Source organism: Rasamsonia byssochlamydoides, assembly GCF_041956645.1.
Source record: "Rasamsonia byssochlamydoides strain NRRL 3658 unplaced genomic scaffold VTN77scaffold_77, whole genome shotgun sequence".
NCBI classification, from domain to species: Eukaryota; Fungi; Ascomycota; class Eurotiomycetes; order Eurotiales; family Trichocomaceae; genus Rasamsonia; species Rasamsonia byssochlamydoides.
Window position 1 is genome coordinate 115,120 of NW_027192460.1, and position 15,512 is coordinate 130,631.

General features: G+C 51.8%; 6 protein-coding genes across 6 annotated transcripts; 2 read left to right on the plus strand and 4 right to left on the minus strand.

Moving 5' to 3' along the window:
- Positions 1-1,364: 1,364 nt before the first annotated feature.
- On the minus strand, positions 1,365-2,710 carry VTN77DRAFT_8735 (uncharacterized protein; the record flags this gene model as incomplete). The annotated part of the gene is made up of 3 exons (XM_069425265.1): positions 1,365-1,781; positions 1,832-1,980; positions 2,044-2,710. 3 exons carry the CDS (start codon positions 2,708-2,710, stop codon positions 1,365-1,367), a joined length of 1,233 nt encoding a protein of 410 aa, XP_069274404.1.
- Positions 2,711-2,842: 132 nt separating this feature from the next.
- On the minus strand, positions 2,843-3,556 carry VTN77DRAFT_8736 (uncharacterized protein; the record flags this gene model as incomplete). The annotated part of the gene is made up of 1 exon (XM_069425266.1): positions 2,843-3,556. The coding sequence occupies one exon, from the start codon at positions 3,554-3,556 to the stop codon at positions 2,843-2,845; it is 714 nt and encodes a 237-aa protein (XP_069274405.1).
- Positions 3,557-4,078: 522 nt separating this feature from the next.
- On the minus strand, positions 4,079-4,816 carry VTN77DRAFT_8737 (uncharacterized protein; the record flags this gene model as incomplete). Its single annotated transcript, XM_069425267.1, has 4 exons — positions 4,079-4,166; positions 4,217-4,553; positions 4,611-4,623; positions 4,691-4,816. 4 exons carry the CDS (start codon positions 4,814-4,816, stop codon positions 4,079-4,081), a joined length of 564 nt encoding a protein of 187 aa, XP_069274406.1.
- Positions 4,817-7,362: 2,546 nt separating this feature from the next.
- VTN77DRAFT_8738 (uncharacterized protein) lies at positions 7,363-8,930 on the plus strand (the record flags this gene model as incomplete). Its single annotated transcript, XM_069425268.1, has 3 exons — positions 7,363-7,536; positions 7,597-8,346; positions 8,400-8,930. The coding sequence occupies 3 exons, from the start codon at positions 7,363-7,365 to the stop codon at positions 8,928-8,930; spliced, it is 1,455 nt and encodes a 484-aa protein (XP_069274407.1).
- Positions 8,931-9,646: 716 nt separating this feature from the next.
- Positions 9,647-11,101, plus strand: VTN77DRAFT_8739 (uncharacterized protein; the record flags this gene model as incomplete). Its single annotated transcript, XM_069425269.1, has 3 exons — positions 9,647-10,007; positions 10,091-10,178; positions 10,231-11,101. 3 exons carry the CDS (start codon positions 9,647-9,649, stop codon positions 11,099-11,101), a joined length of 1,320 nt encoding a protein of 439 aa, XP_069274408.1.
- A 1,317-nt stretch (positions 11,102-12,418) lies between these two features.
- On the minus strand, positions 12,419-13,952 carry VTN77DRAFT_8740 (uncharacterized protein; the record flags this gene model as incomplete). The annotated part of the gene is made up of 2 exons (XM_069425271.1): positions 12,419-13,606; positions 13,662-13,952. The coding sequence occupies 2 exons, from the start codon at positions 13,950-13,952 to the stop codon at positions 12,419-12,421; spliced, it is 1,479 nt and encodes a 492-aa protein (XP_069274409.1).
- Positions 13,953-15,512: the final 1,560 nt, after the last annotated feature.

Consider the following 15,512-nt stretch of genomic DNA (forward strand, 5'->3'; position numbering starts at 1 on the left):
GAGGGTCTACGGCCCTAGGGCCTGGCAACTACTAGGCGACTTACCTAATTGAATGCTCCTAATTGGGTGAGCCATAACATAGCTTCCCATATTGCTTTCGATTCCTCTATAGATTTTCCTTTTTGTAAACAATCCTCTTTAGTAAGAGGCTCTCATTAAAGAGAGTGAAGAGGCCCCATCTTAACCCTTATTCTTATCTCTTCGTCCCCTATACATTTTTTTTAATATCTCCTTCATATCTTCCTCTATGGTATCCCTTACAGGAGGGGGAGTTTTGGTGAAATTTACAGGTTTTAAAAGTAGAAAGTTTGGATAGTTCCCAAAGATGATTTATGATCATACCTTTAGCAATGTAAGGAAGTTGAGAAGGTTGGGAGGGTAAGGATGGCATCCTCAAACTAAAATTTAAATTGTCTTCCATCCCCTGACAAGTGCTTACCGACATGCTAGTGATTACTCACCACCTTTACATGGAATTGATGTCTAAGAGGTAGCCAGGAATAATTTCTGTCAACCGGGGAACCACTATGAGGGAGTGCTAGTTCGGGTCAGCTCACTTTTTGGTTGGGTTGATACTCCCAACACGATGAATTCAAGACTCTCTATTCCCAGCAAGAAGTACTGTACTTAAACTCTATGTACTGTATCTCATAGATGTTATGTATTCCATGGGCCTATCCTATGAATAGGAAGAAAAGCAACCAGATCAGCTTCATCAGCTCTAGGGGATATTACAGTGGCTGATATTGGATCGATATCAATCTCAGATCAACAAGCATTAAGCATGGAAGATTCTTCAGATAATGTCAGAGAGTTTGAACCAGAGGTTAGAAACTCTTCGTTGCTTGCTTGGTTGCTTGCTTGCTTTCCTTCGTTGTATGCAATGTAGTGTAATGTATGAGATAATCTTACTAAGTTGGCTAGCTGCTGGTTCAAGATGAATTGCTTCTTTTCTTCTTTTCTTCTCCAGCTTACCTATCCTTCATTGTATGTAATGTACATGTACATACATATGTGAGTTGTCTTTGTCTCTCACCTTGAAGTGACTATTTACCCTAGTGGTTGTACAATTGTAATCGTCTTTTTTTTTTATTATTTTATTTTTAATTTTTTTTTCGCTCTCAGACTGGCTTGTCTGAGCATAATGATAGCAAATATTCATGTATTTATAGTATATCACAAAGGAAATGACGGAGAGACTAACATATATTATGTATACATACACACACATATATATAAGTATACTGAGCGTAGACTGATGCTACAACAGACACGGCCACTGCCTATCTATCTTTGCATTGATTGAATGGCCAGTCCAGTCACACTCAGTCGCATCAAACCAAGTTGACCCATTTCTATTCAGTTCAGTTCATCTTAGCAGCCCCCGTCTCAGTCGGCAGCCAAGAGGAGAGATCGGCCTCTCCGGGCGTGGCAGTCTCAGTGCCCTGGGCTGGCGGCTCGACTATGATGTCCAGATCCTCAGGGAATCCATAGTCCCCTCGGCAGAAATAGTCATAGTCATCGCCTTCGTCGTCGATGATCGTGCCATTCGGGGCCATGCACATCATCCCATCCCGCTTCATGTACGGCGCACTGTTGACGCTCGTGGGCCAGCCCGCTGTCATGGTGTTAGGATTGGGACTGTAATTCTGCAACGGCCACCCTTGCACCGTAAACAACGGGTCAGCGGAATGGATACGGAAGCCCTGGTCCGAAATCGTCGTCACGACGCCGTTGTACGTCATGGTCGCGAAGCACTGATGCGTTCCGGTCGAGTCGAACTGGACGAATGTCAGTCAAAAAGAAGCACATGAGGTAGAAGGCAACTCACGCCGTATTTCTGGATGAATCCATTCGCGTTAGTGCGATACCCTGTCGTCGGGAGAGGTCCGATCTCCCATGTCACCGGCAACAGGGTTTGTTTCAGCAGGCTCATGCAGGGGAGGACCGAGGCTGAGATGAACCATTGCCAGTCCTGGCCTGCATGATAGACAGGTTAATAATTGTAATACGATCGATGTGGTCAATAGAGGGGCGGCATACCTTGCGCGCCGTTCTCAACGCCGTCCAGCTGTCTGACCACCTGCTTGATGGCTGCTTCTTCCAGACTGTCCAAGGGAAACTCGTCTGCCTCGCAGTAGTAGCGAGGCCCCGGCCACGGGCGATAGTTCTTGTTATGGGTGCGCCCCCATTGCGCCTTCATCCGGCCGTTGCGGTTGCGAGCAGGATAGTGGAAGACGCTGGTGCTCGACGACAGCTGCTGCTCCAGCCCGTATCGCTGGTTGTCGCATAGCTGGTCGAAGCCCTTGCCATACAAGCAGGTGTATGTCACCGCACACGTCGTCACGCCCGGCCCATACACTGCCGACGTGTAGGGCCCGTACATCTTGACCGACTGCGTCGGCGTCGCGATGGGCCCTCCCGTCGTGGGAGCAATCGTCTTCGTATGTCCCAGCCAGCTGACGACTGCATGACCACCACGCACAATGGCTGCTGCACAGGCTGCTTCCATCGCGGGGATGGCGGCTGCTTCGACCGCATCCTCAATCCACCCGGCTATCGGGATCAATGCCTCCAGCGCCATGATCGGCGCGAGGAACTCCATGATGATCGACGTGCAGAACTCCAGGGCAGAGGCCAGGGTCGAGCCCAGAACCGGGGACAGCCCAGCGCCGGCGGCCACCGGTTTGGGGTTGATGATATTCGGCATGACGAAGTCCTTGTGCAGCTACAACTGGCTTGTCTGCGGCTGGTATCCCGAGCAGCAGTAGTATTGCAGGCCGCCGTTGCAGGACAGGTCAAAGAGCACCTGCTGCTCGGGCAGAGAATAATACGAGTTGCTTCACTGCGCGACTGCTGTCTCGCCGTCCTCGCAGCCTCCAACGCAGCTGAGCCCTTGGCCTCGCCAGCCTCGCCACTGGCACGTCCCAGCAATCGAGCCCTGCATGCAGCAGACTGTGCGAACGTAGCCCGACGCGCATCGTGGAAGGCCGCCCAGGACATCAATCTGCCCGTTCATCTGCGTCATCCCCGTGAAGCCAGGGTAGCAGTCGCCGCCGCAGTCGGTCACATAGCAGGTGCGCGCGCTGTTGGCGTTGGAGACCAGCAGCCCCGTGGCATTGACTTCTTCTGGGGTCAGGTTCACGCCAAAGGGCATGAAATTGGCGATGCCGGCGGCCGTCTGGTCCTGCTGGTCGATGGCCCAGACCATGGTGCCGGCGAGGCCCTTGGTATTGGCATAGTTCCGCTTCAGCTGGTACGTGACATTATTATCGAAGCTAACCCACTGGTTGGAGTCCCAGGAGATCCAGTTGACAGCCGCGACATCGTCGGTGTAGACCTGCGGATTGTATTGCCGGATTATCTGCTGGATTTCCGAGTTCATCAAAATTCCTGAGGTCTGGGAGCAGGCGCCGGGGTTGGCGCCAGACGTGAACTGGCAGACCCCGTTGGGCGTGTTGCAGGTTGGATCGGCCAGTGTGAAGGATCGGCCATACCATCCCATGCCCATGACGACTTTGCTGGGGGAGACGCCCACCCGCCAGAGGAGTTGCATTCCTTGGTATGCAGCATGCGGGTTGTATTTGTTGATATCTGATACTCACCCTGATCGATCTCAGTCAGATTTGTATGGGGCTTGATGTATGGACCCTCGTACTGGTTGGTGGCATCCCACGTGCCGTGGAGGTCGTAGGCCATGACGTTGAACCAGTCGACGTAGTTCTGCATGCTGTTGACGTCGAAATGCTGGAGATACCAGTAAGATGTGGGCAGCGTGACTGACAAGCCAAAGGTACTGCCAAAGGCCGCACGCATCTCCTGCAGCAGGAGCACGAAGTTCTCTGTATCGGCGGGGACACCGCCGCGGTCGCTGGCACCGGGGTACTCCCAGTCGATGTCTGCGCCGTCAAAGCCGTAGGTCCGCATGAAGGACATCAACGAGCTGATGAAGGCCTGGCGGTTCGCGGCCGAGGACACCATGTTGCTGAAGGCCGTGCGCGTGTCAGGCGTGTTGCCTTTGTCGTTGAACGACCAGCCACCGATCGAGATCCAGATCTCGAGATTGGGCACCCGACTTTTAATCGCAGTGAATCGACTGAACAGCGATCCGGAGTTGCCGTCCATGGGCATGATCTGGAAGGTAGCGGGGTCGAAGAACGCGAACGCTGGCGTCAGTCAGCTGGTGAACTTTTCCTGCCAAGAGAAAGGAACTTGCCGAAATTTCAGATGGGTGAAGCCCGTAACATCCAGCTCCTCCGGGGTGACGGCGCTACAGGGTCTCGTCGGCGCCCAAGACTCGTAGTAGCCGATGGTACGTTTGGAGGTGCTGGCGCTCTGCATGACAGGCGGTTCTGGCGCAGGACCGCAGTCGCCAAAGCCGGATTGACAGCCAGCGCGGCAGAAGTCGTCAGTTGTGCCGCAGAAGCCATACTGCGAGCAGCAGACGTTCAGCGGGCAGTTTTGCTGGCTGGGGGCGGCGTATTGGCCGCACTCAGCGGTGGCGTTGCAGTTGGAGATGCAGACGGAGGAGCTGCAGTAGTCGGGGCCGTATCCTAAGAACCTATTCCTTTAGGGACGATCCAGTCGATCCAATTGAGAGAAGAACGAACCGCAATATCCGGACTAAAAATCGTCAGACGATATCAGTCACCCAGCCTAGAGTTGAAAACGTTGACAAGGATGTACAGACCGTGCTACAACAAGCCCCATTCGTACAGGGCTGACCAGGCGCACACTGGCCCGCTGGAAGGGTATCATTCGCGCGCTTGACCACAGAATGGGCCTCCTTCGAAGCGTTCTGGTTCAGCTGGTCCATTTTCAAGAACACGGGGGTATCCGGCGAGTACGCCGCAAACAGCGGCTTGTAGATGGAGGCATTCTTGTGCGATGAAGATGAAGAAGGAGCTGTATAATGTGTGCTATGGTTTGCGGGGGAACTACTCAGGACGAGGGGAACGAACAACACGAGGGGCCAGAGGATGGCCCACGATGGCGTTGTACACCTCATGGCGATGCAATGGGTATACACATCGAGTCAGTGGTAGGATTGTTTGAGGCTCTGAGAATCATATATAGAGAGAGAGTCGATACGTATCGGCTGTCGGAATCTAATTTAGGTGAAGAATCACACCATGTGGTTAGCCTCAGTTCTTTGCGATCAATTACAATACTGTTATGTTTGAGTATTGCTCTACAAGACAAGACAAGAAAACACTCGCGTATTGGAGAGCTGCCTCTGGTACGGATCTATACGGCTCTGCATTGTACCTGAATACTCCGTAGTCTATTCTCTAGTGTGCTAGCAAGCTGTGGGGCTGAGGCGTCTACATCCAAGCTACAGAGTGCCCAGATCCCTAAATCCAGACCATACTCTCCTTGAGAGCGTCCGGTCCTAATCAATCGTTCATGTTTCATGGATTTAATATTCCTGAGACTATCCGTCTTCCAATGAGGAAGGTGGAACAAATGCATCCGACTGAAATCAGGTTGTTAACAAAGTGATAGTCCTGCATTTGAACTGGTAACCCTCTTCTGCTTCCAAGTCCATAGACTGCTACTTCAGTGGCTGACTCTAATGCACTGACGGGGACTAGCGATGTAACATCAAGGACCACAGAATTATTCTCTTCCGGTCCAGAATAATTATTGACCATAGGACATTGAGACCTTAGTGCAGCAGTGCTTTTTTTTTTACACGCCTTTTTGGATGGAGCATGGAGTATGGAATATGTTGGCTCACACATACTGTACTGTAATGTACTGTTACATTCGATACCATACCGCAGATCTCACGGAAAGGAACGAGCGCTAAACCTTAATCCAGCGCCAAATCGAGTCTGTTTTGTTTTCTGCAAGCTGATTGGCTGCATGCGGAATTAGTCTCGGAGATGGGATCGTATTCTTGACCAATCACAGTGCGGAGTGCAGTCCACTGAATCCAGTCGCTGAACACCACTACGGCGAGGGAGAGGATTATCTGACGAAAATGAATGGAGTTTGCTTGATGCAGATGACTACGTATCTAGCAGGATAAGTATATGGGAGGTGAAGTGGTTAAAAAACCAAATTGATTAAATTGGTATAGGATAAGACGTATCGACTGACTTATTGCATGAGCTGCTCTGCCAAAATAAAATGCCCACTAGCCAGAGGACTAACTTGAGGCAGTTTTTCCTTTCCAAATCGTTTAGTCTAGCCCTTAAAAAGTGATTAAGAAGAAAGAAACCAGCCAAATAAATGCAATGCCAAGTGATCTAGAATTGTTCTTATGTGTTGGCAGCTTGGCTTTCTGGTCTTTAATCTATCAAACTTTTTTCTGGCATTTTTTGGCGACGCTACAAATTACCTAGGTAAGTCTGGCACAGGTCTGGTCCGAGGTCCCTCCATTTATTGCCGGATTAGGAAGGTCAGTTCAGCTTCACCTTCCAACAAACACATTTAATTCAAAGAATAACTCTGTCTGGCCGAGTCAATCGGCCATTAACTACGGTCTACTGTCTACTAGCTGCTTGCCCCTGACTAGACTTTTTCTGCACGAGAGAGTAATCGATGGCAATTGGTGCAGTGCCTGGCATTCTGCACGCACAGTCCTCTTCCCCACGACTGCTGCATGTGCCATGTGAAGGCTAGCTGAGGAAAAGCCGCGCTAAAGGCGGAAGTATTTTCCGCATACTGTAAGCCTAGTACAGTACAGTACAGCAGTCTGAACGCAGCACTACTGTACTGTACCGCTTGTTTCATACTGTAATAATAATTGCTTGCCTGGATAAGTAGACTTGACTACTGACTGACTGCTGACAAGAAGCTAGATAGTATCTTCCGCTTGCTGATGGAAGAGTTCATTCTCTGATTCTTCATCCATCAAGGTCATTCAGCAGTCCTCTGAGACTGATGACCGCCATGGCGTCCATCATAGCGCAGCGAATCTCTTCCCCGCCATCAATCAGACAGCGTTCGCGCAGGCACTTGATGTCACCGTGCCATGTTTGCAGGCACTGTAAGAGTTTCCTCCTCCAATTCAATTCTATTCACTGTCTCACATCTATAGAAACACGACGCTCGATTGCGACTCGGGTACGTTCGCCTGGCTGTACCATGTTGATCAGTACATGTGGTCGCAGGACAACATCACGACGCTATGTACGTCGTCCTGTGCAAGCTCGTTGAGCTCCTGGCTGGACTCCGTGACCAGCGCCTGCGGTGACCAGACGATCCAGCACTTTACGCAGCTTGTTCCCGCCACTACGATCCCCGGTCTGTTGCAGCAGCATTATAATGTCGCGTGTTTGCAGGATTCGTAAGAAGCCAGAATCAGCTCAAGAATCAATCACGTCTGACTGACTGCAACAGGACGGGCTCCTCATGCATGCTCGAGTCGCAGAGTGGAATGGCTCCGACATGATCCGCTGGAATCGGGACTCCTGCGACACAGGCAACCCCGAATACGACAACCCGGCGTGCTTCCAGGCCAATTTCACCCTGGCCGAGGTCCTGCCTGACCAAGAGCGGTTGGCGAACTTGTATCCAGAGAGCATGGTGCGTGGAGGCTCTAAAGGGAAGATTGACTCCAGACTGATTCGATATACATGCGTCTAGCTCTGCAGCGAATGCTTCATCCTGATGATGTATCAGCATCTCTCGTCGCCCTACCTGCCTGACGCAGACTTCTCGGATTACCTTGTCGACCAGTTCGATGATATCCAGAGTGTCTGCAGCACCACCATGGCCCTGACGACCCGGGTCGTGCCGACGTACGCGAACTACACCCCCACAGCAACAGCCACGTCGACAACAACAGGCGCCTCGTCGACCTCCACCTGTCCTGAGCAGATCATCCCGACGGCTAGCCCAGCTTTGACCTGTGATGAGTTGTCCCAGAAATACGGAGTGACTACAGGTGACCTCGTTGTTGCGACTGGAGATTGGGCGTGCGGTATTACCAGCCCGGCCTGTCTGCCCCTGAACTGCACGCTGGACTACATCCCCTTCGGTGAGACGTGTGACAGTCTGCGGGAGAAGTATTCTGCTGCATCAGGCATGAACATTACAGCTGCCCAGTTCATGGCGTGGAACCCGAATATCCTTAGATTATGTGATGACCTGCAGGGCGACCAGTATGTCTGCAGCGGTCCCCCAGGGGGAACATATACTACTCCCAATGTCACCATTGCAGCGCCCACAGCTACTTCTGCCTACACCACCACTGCAACCCCCTCGCAGCCGACTCCATCAGGGACAACCGCCAACTGCGGCAAGTATTATAACGTCGTGGCGGGGGACAACTGCCAGCTCGTCTGTTTGAAGAACGGCATCACGTTTCCGCAGTTCCAGGCCATGAATCCGGAGGTATACCCTATCTATCCTGCTGTTAGTTTCTAGCCAATCGCTAACTTTTGCAGATCTACTCCAACTGCTCGAACCTCTGGCTCGGGTACGCCTACTGCGTCGCGAACGTGACCCAAGTGCCCATCTCCACCGACGGCACCTGCGGGCCTAACAACCCGTACGGCGCAACCTGCGTCGGCTCCGCATTCGGCGACTGCTGCAGCATGTCGGGCCAGTGCGGAAACGGCACCGATTTCTGCGGTTATGGGAACTGCTACTCGGGGGCGTGCTTGAACCAGACCTCGCCGGACGGCACCTGCGGGCCGGCACATAACTACTACGACTGCGCGCTGGGATACTGCTGCAGCGTGTCCGGGTACTGCGGCAACACGACCGACTACTGCGGGCCGGGGAACTGCTACAACGGCGCCTGCGATCCGGACATTGGCGGGCCCAGCACCGATGGTACGTGTGGGCCGAATTTCGCGGGCAACAAGACCTGCACGGGGACGCAGTTCGGCAATTGCTGCTCCATCTATGGGTATTGTGGCAATTCGAGCGACTATTGCGGGGCGGGCAATTGCTATTTGGGGGCATGTACTTGACAGAGGACATATAGTTGACATGCAGTCATCCTCAGTCGATATAGAATAGCAAATGGACATATATAACCTACTGTAGTCAGAGAGCGGGTTCCTGGGCAATAGTTAGAGTTGAAGAAAACAAACCCTACAGAACGTTAGGGTTATTACTCGGTACTTCTATACCCAGGTAGTCAATTGAATTAGGGTCATACCGGCGATTGGAAAGCTGGAGATTTCTTTACTCCGTATATCTAGTGCTTTTAGGGCACGATTTAGTGCGGCTTTCAAACTTAAATGTTGTACCGTATTGTATCATTCTGTACTGTACCGTACTAGCGCAATCGAGAAATACCGACTAGTCCAATCCCAGGATGGAAAGCCTCCCCTCTCCTCCTCACGCCACTTCACACTCCTGAGCTCCTACCTAGGTACCTAGGTACCTAGGTAATAGGAAATGTTGCGGTTTTTTTGATAATAATTGTTGTAGAAGAGCATCTTGATCACATGTTAATGGTATCGAAGGTATGTAACAACCTTTGAGGTGATGTCAGTAGCCAGACTTCTCCATTGATTCGTCCTCCATTCCTAACCGCTTAATAGTAATGTGCAGCCAGAACTGCCAGTCTTACCAATAAAATTCCAATCGAGCTCTCTCATTCATTCTTCTTTGCATGCGACCTTTTGTGTATTTCATTTCCATTGTTATTCTTCTTCTTGCATATATTATTAATATTAAGATGTCAGCAAACTCCTCCCCCTTCGACCCCTACGCCTGCGCCTCCCTGCACAACCAAATCATCTCCCTCATCGCCTCCACCGCAACACAGCAATACAACAACCGCATCGTGCACAACTTCTTCGTCGCGTACGGCGATGACGCCGCTGCCGTCCGGGGGAGGTTGTCCCCGCCGCTGATCACGTTCCTGGAGAACATTGTGGTCGTTAGCAACAATGAGAACGAGGATAATGATGACCAGGTGATCAATTTTACGCCCCATCTGGAGATGCCGAATCCGAAGACGTTTTTTGATGGCGCCCTGGGCGGAGTGCCGAATTGGTATGGCGAGGTGCATGAGAATTGGGTGGTGCTGTATCGAGGTAGGCAGCCTTTTCTGATAGAAACATATATATAAGTATCTGGATTTCGTCGCAATATCAGAGGTCTTGCTGATGAATGGTAGCAACCGAGGCCAACCATGGTATCTACTTCGACATGGACACGAACCTCTGCACGTGGCAGGAAGAGATGACCCCGTGGCTGCATAATTGGTGAGAAAACCTCGCCATGTATGGTTGATCGATCCTCATGATATCTACCTAGGTACCCCCTCCAGCAAGCCCTCCAACTCTGGCTCTCGCTCTACCAATCCGGCAAGTTCCAACCCAGCATCGGTCAAGAGGCCATCTACGACCCTGCCTATCACAGTAGGTATATTCCCACCGATCTGGACCGTGATCTTCAGGCGTATCATGCCCTCCTCGCCGCCATCCAGACTCGCATCCCGAACAGCAGCATTAGCGGCGAACCGGGTTTGGTAGACGAAGCCACCCTCGACGGGTTCCGCATCTCCGGCTTCCTTCGCGACTTCCTTCTGCAGGCTCGCCGGCCCAGTTTCGAGTACGTCGCACCGGGGCTGCGTCTGCCGACGACGGCATGGCTGCAGGAGATCCTCTCGCGGGACCACGGCAGCGAGCGCTACACGACCGTTCGCGACGAGGGTCTTGTCCTGCAAGACGACGACGAGCGCTGGCACCCGAACTGGATGCAGGAGGAGTCGTCAAATCATATCGGCGAGCGGTATCTCGTCGAGAAGACCAGCGGGCTATACAGTTGGCCCGACGCCATCTCCGAAGACGCCGTCCGCCTCGTCCTGCCCTATCCCATCGGCGCCAATGGCTGGGTGCGCGACGGCAACCCGGACGCCGTGACGGATGAAAACCGCGACAACGTGCCGGACGACCTGGTCAACAATGACGCGCTGTACCAGCATGGCTGGTGTCCGTTTCTACCGCGCCATGGACCGCGGCTGTCGACTGTCCTGAACAACTGGAGGCGGTTGGTCGAGGAGGGGAAGTGGTCCGTCGGGCCGAATGGGGTCGAGGGGGGAATTGATGTCTTCAGGCAGGCAGATACGGAGGAGCATGGGCGGAGTTATCGGATTGGCGTGTGTTTTGACGAACATGCTTCTTAAGCATGGGATACTTTTCCTTGATTATTGTATCTTTGGATAAAGTCTGTATCCATGACTCCATTAGATCTTTATCCTATGTGACATGCAGCAAGTAATGTAATTAATGAAGATGTTGAAAGGGGCAGCGCGTGAAGCAATGGGGTGCAGCTTCCATCTCATGGATGACGAGGCATTAGCTATCATATCAACGGCCCACTCTGTTACCTCAATAGTAGTAGAACTATCTAATAGAATCAAAATGATTTCTAGTTATCATTAGTTATCCTGGAAGTATTAACTAGGAGGCTATTGGCCATAACCTACTTTCGGGAAATAACTAGACTCTTGCCAAAGTAAGTATATAGTAATATAATTTGCCAGAAAAATAGTTGGGTAGACGGCTTACTGATAAGAAAGCAGTGCATAGTCTTATGATATACCCTCTCGTCACGAAATATAACTGAGATAGGACTTTCAGAGAAGTCGACTACTGTAATGAGTATATATATTTAGTGTTAATTGGCATGATTCAAATGGACGATGGACGCTGGGTACCGACACCTGCAAACTGCTCTCAGACAAAGTCGGCAGCACCTGCGTTTCTCCGAAACAGTGACTATGATTCTCCTAGACAGGATGTCTTCCAGGGCGTTGTTTACGAAGATCAAGACGCTCGCATGTGACCTGCCAAGATCAGGGGATGGATGACATCATCAGGGTCAGGATCACGTGCATCCCATCTCCCTTCCTGCGGTAGTACCTTATTTATCAGGCGATTTCCCAGTCCGGCAGGTCCTGCTGAAGATTAATCGATTGATCTCAGACAAGGCAAAGGTTTGGAGCAGAGCAATTCGGCCTGATCAGCATAGGCTGATCGGTTGCATGGGCATGAAAATATTAGTATCAGGCTGTTTGAGTCCCTAGCTGCATATCCTAACATTATTATTCGGGATCGATCATGCCCATTGATTTACGTAGGGACGGCTCGTATGAATATTCACAATAATACCATGTTGGCTAACACCGCGAGATTAAATCAAGGTTGTATTCTGCTATGTATGTACTGTATTAGTACGGGCATGACCCTGCTGCAGCAAGAAAAATGCACAGCACAACAATACGATTAGAACCACCTCGTTTTAGACTGCGAAAGTAAAGCATCTAGCAAAAGCGCTGTGGAAAAATGCCGCAAGTCAAGCATCAAGCGTAATCATAGAGTCGTAAGACTTCCGTCATAACACTTCTTGCATCTATCGACATGATCGTAAACCGCAAACCCAGCCCAACTCCAGCACTCCAGCCCAGAACCGAGAAATGAAAGAAAGAAGCAGATGCTTGCTACCAATGGCATATGCCGCCTTCGCTGTCGTCCATCGCCCACGTCCCCGCCATGCCTACCACCTCCAGCTGGCCATCCGCATGCTCGTCGACCTTGCCCAATGCCGCAAAACTCTTGTCGCCCGGCCCGTTGCTCAGAAGCCGTCGCGCCCATGCATCGATGGCTGGCTCCCCCGTCTCGTCGCGCGCCTGTTTGAGAAAAGGGATCAATGCCGTTCCGCCTGTCCCTCGTAATTTCCTGAGGCCCGCCTTGTTAACACCGCTGTCGGGATGCTTCACGCTGGCGAGGTTCACGACCGACCGCACTGCCTGCGGGCTGATCGACCGAGAATGGTCTCGCGACTCTCGCGACTTGATAATGATATACCGGGACACCATCTGGATATGCTTGTCGCGTAGCTCCCGCAACATCGCCAGACATGCATCGTACGCCAGGCAGAGCGCCTTGTCCGATCGTCGCGCTTCCACGAATTCGCGGATGTTGGCAACGCTGCTGACATGCTCCAGGAAGCGACGGTGCGGCCCTGGCATATACTGTCGCATCTCCAGGATGAAGTTGTGACGAGGCTTGGGAGCGACGCCATCCACATCGCGCTGCGAAGGATCGTCGTTCCGAGTGACTCCCGTAGGGCGGTGTTCAATCCCCAACACAATGTCGAAAAACTGAATGATAGAGCTCTGCGCGTTGCTGCCGCCGCCATACTGTCGGTATTCCTCCTTCCCACTGCCGTCGTCGTACATCACACCACGAGGAAGCCCTGCATCTCCCATATTCTTGCTACCGGCCAGATAGGGACGAATTCGATGGTAGAAAACGTGCGGATCGCAGTGTTCGTACATTCTCTGCAGGAGAGTAGTGATTTCATCCAATCGTTCGGCAAACTCCTGTAGGCATTCTGTCACGACTCTGCTGTTGCCGACACGAGCAGCAGCAATCGCCTTCAGCATCAGCGGGAGCGTTGGGGCTCCGCGGGCTTCAATTGCGACAGACACCAGATAGAACCATTGTTCATCCAACGAACCCGTAAACGTGTTGATGCAAGCAAGGTTGTCCAGATTGTCAGCCGGCTCGTCGGGGAAGATGGGCCTGTAGTTCCATAGGCAGAGCCCAGCGTATGTCGCGACAGGCGGCACTTCTAGATAGTCGCACACCTCCAGGAGCGGAATACTAATGGAAGGGGGTATTCTCTGTCGGCCAAATCAGCAACAGGTCTCCCATATTCTAGCCACAGGACCTGCGCACCTCTGCGGGTGTATCACCGCCCCATATGTACCCGTGAAGCATGAAGATCAGGACGACATATGCCCGTCGCCATTCTGCGTCTGTATGGAGATAGGAGGTGGAAAGCACAGGCAGGCAGTCAATGGTTGAACGAAGTCTCCTGCTGAGCAGCAGGGCCTGTAGATTGGAAACTATGGACTCCCACTTCGCATAGTATGGACTAGGAAGCGAGCGCAATGGCGTGGTTGGAGGAAGGAAGCCATGTTCGGGAGAGATGCCATAGTCGGCAAGGACGGGGATGGGTGGCAGCATTGGGGGGGAAAATATTAACTGGAAAACAAAATTAAGAAAAGGCGAGATAAGAATTACAAATACAGGAAGAAAAAAAAAAGACGTCCACCGGCGGATGACGACAGGAGTTGGACGTGATGATGGAAGTTCTCTTCCAATCACGTGCCGATCCGTGGTTTGCCCCCCGGGGGTGTCGTAAGGTTCTTGAGCGATCCGGACTTCAGAGGTGATTCAGGATTTGTCATGCAGTTGACCAACGGTGAAGAACCGCAGGCTGGCAAGGAATCAGCAGACACGCGCCAGGACAAATAGGAATCAAAATTGAACTTTGGATATGGGAGAGGCGAGGAATGGTTAATTTGGGAAAGAAGTCTGCAGCCAGCTTACCTAATTGGAAGAGGGGAACTGTAAAAATCAGCAAACGACAGAATTTATCTCGTCTAGCTGTTCTGCCGCATAGACAGCAACCAAGGTCTGTAAGGTCAAAAGAAGCGAAGAGAAGCAACCCAATTTATACGAGCGGGACTGCCGCATAAGAAGAATTATTATCGGCAGGCGCGGGCAGCAATGGATTCGAAAGGAAGACCTCACGCGACATTCGGTCGCGACTCTCCGGTGAAGAATTCTGACAAAATCGGATTCAGGCCGACCCTGAAACTCGAGTCAAGAACCTTGGAAGCGCCTAGACAGACTCTGTCTGACTCTGTCTGATCGGTTAATTAGAATCGCCAGGGACGGCTAGTAATTCCCGCATGCGCTGGTTCCCAGACACGGAGACAGGAGGGACAAAAGCGGGTTAGAGGCATCGAGGGCCGGTGGGAACCGGCGGGACGAGTTGCGGGCATTGCCAGAGCTGTCAAAAGGATATCAATGCGTCATCAGTCAGAACAGGTGGTTAGATAGGTATATGTAAATATCCAGATTGCCTTTGTGAGTAACCATACAACTGTATCGCGTCATGATGCCATTGCAATTGCAGTGAGTGTGAATTCGTATAGTTATCCTGCGCACAGAAGCAGCCACAATTGCGTCATGTCAAGACAGATGGAGCTATTCTCGTAGATACATGAATCGATGAGAAATTGATATTAGGAACGCAACCGGCAGATGTCGTACGATCATCTACAGACCCGTGCGGGACTCTACCACTCTAGCCTTGCATCCCCAACGGCACGGTCGGGTGGAAGCGAGAGGGGTCAGCAGGCAGGTGACACGGGCGGTTGCTAGCTCGAGTGCTAGAGAATGGCCGCTCACCGGAGGACAACGGGCGCTATGAGTCACGACCCCACCACAACCCCTCCTCGCTTGCACCTGCACCAGCAGGCCCCTCCTTGCGCTTGTCGCCGGGCGAAAATCGGCCTGAAGCAGGGGCCCGCGCCGTCCCCACGTCAGCCGCATGCCAGGCAAGCCTTCTTTGGACTACACTGATCACAACGATTCAGGAAACTCTACTCGGCGAATAAGATCAGAGAGAGGATACATATATTCTGTACAGATCCCAGGTCCCAGCTAGGTACATACACACTAAACTAAATGACATGACATCATCCCAACGCCTGTTCGTGATCAGTCAATAAAAAA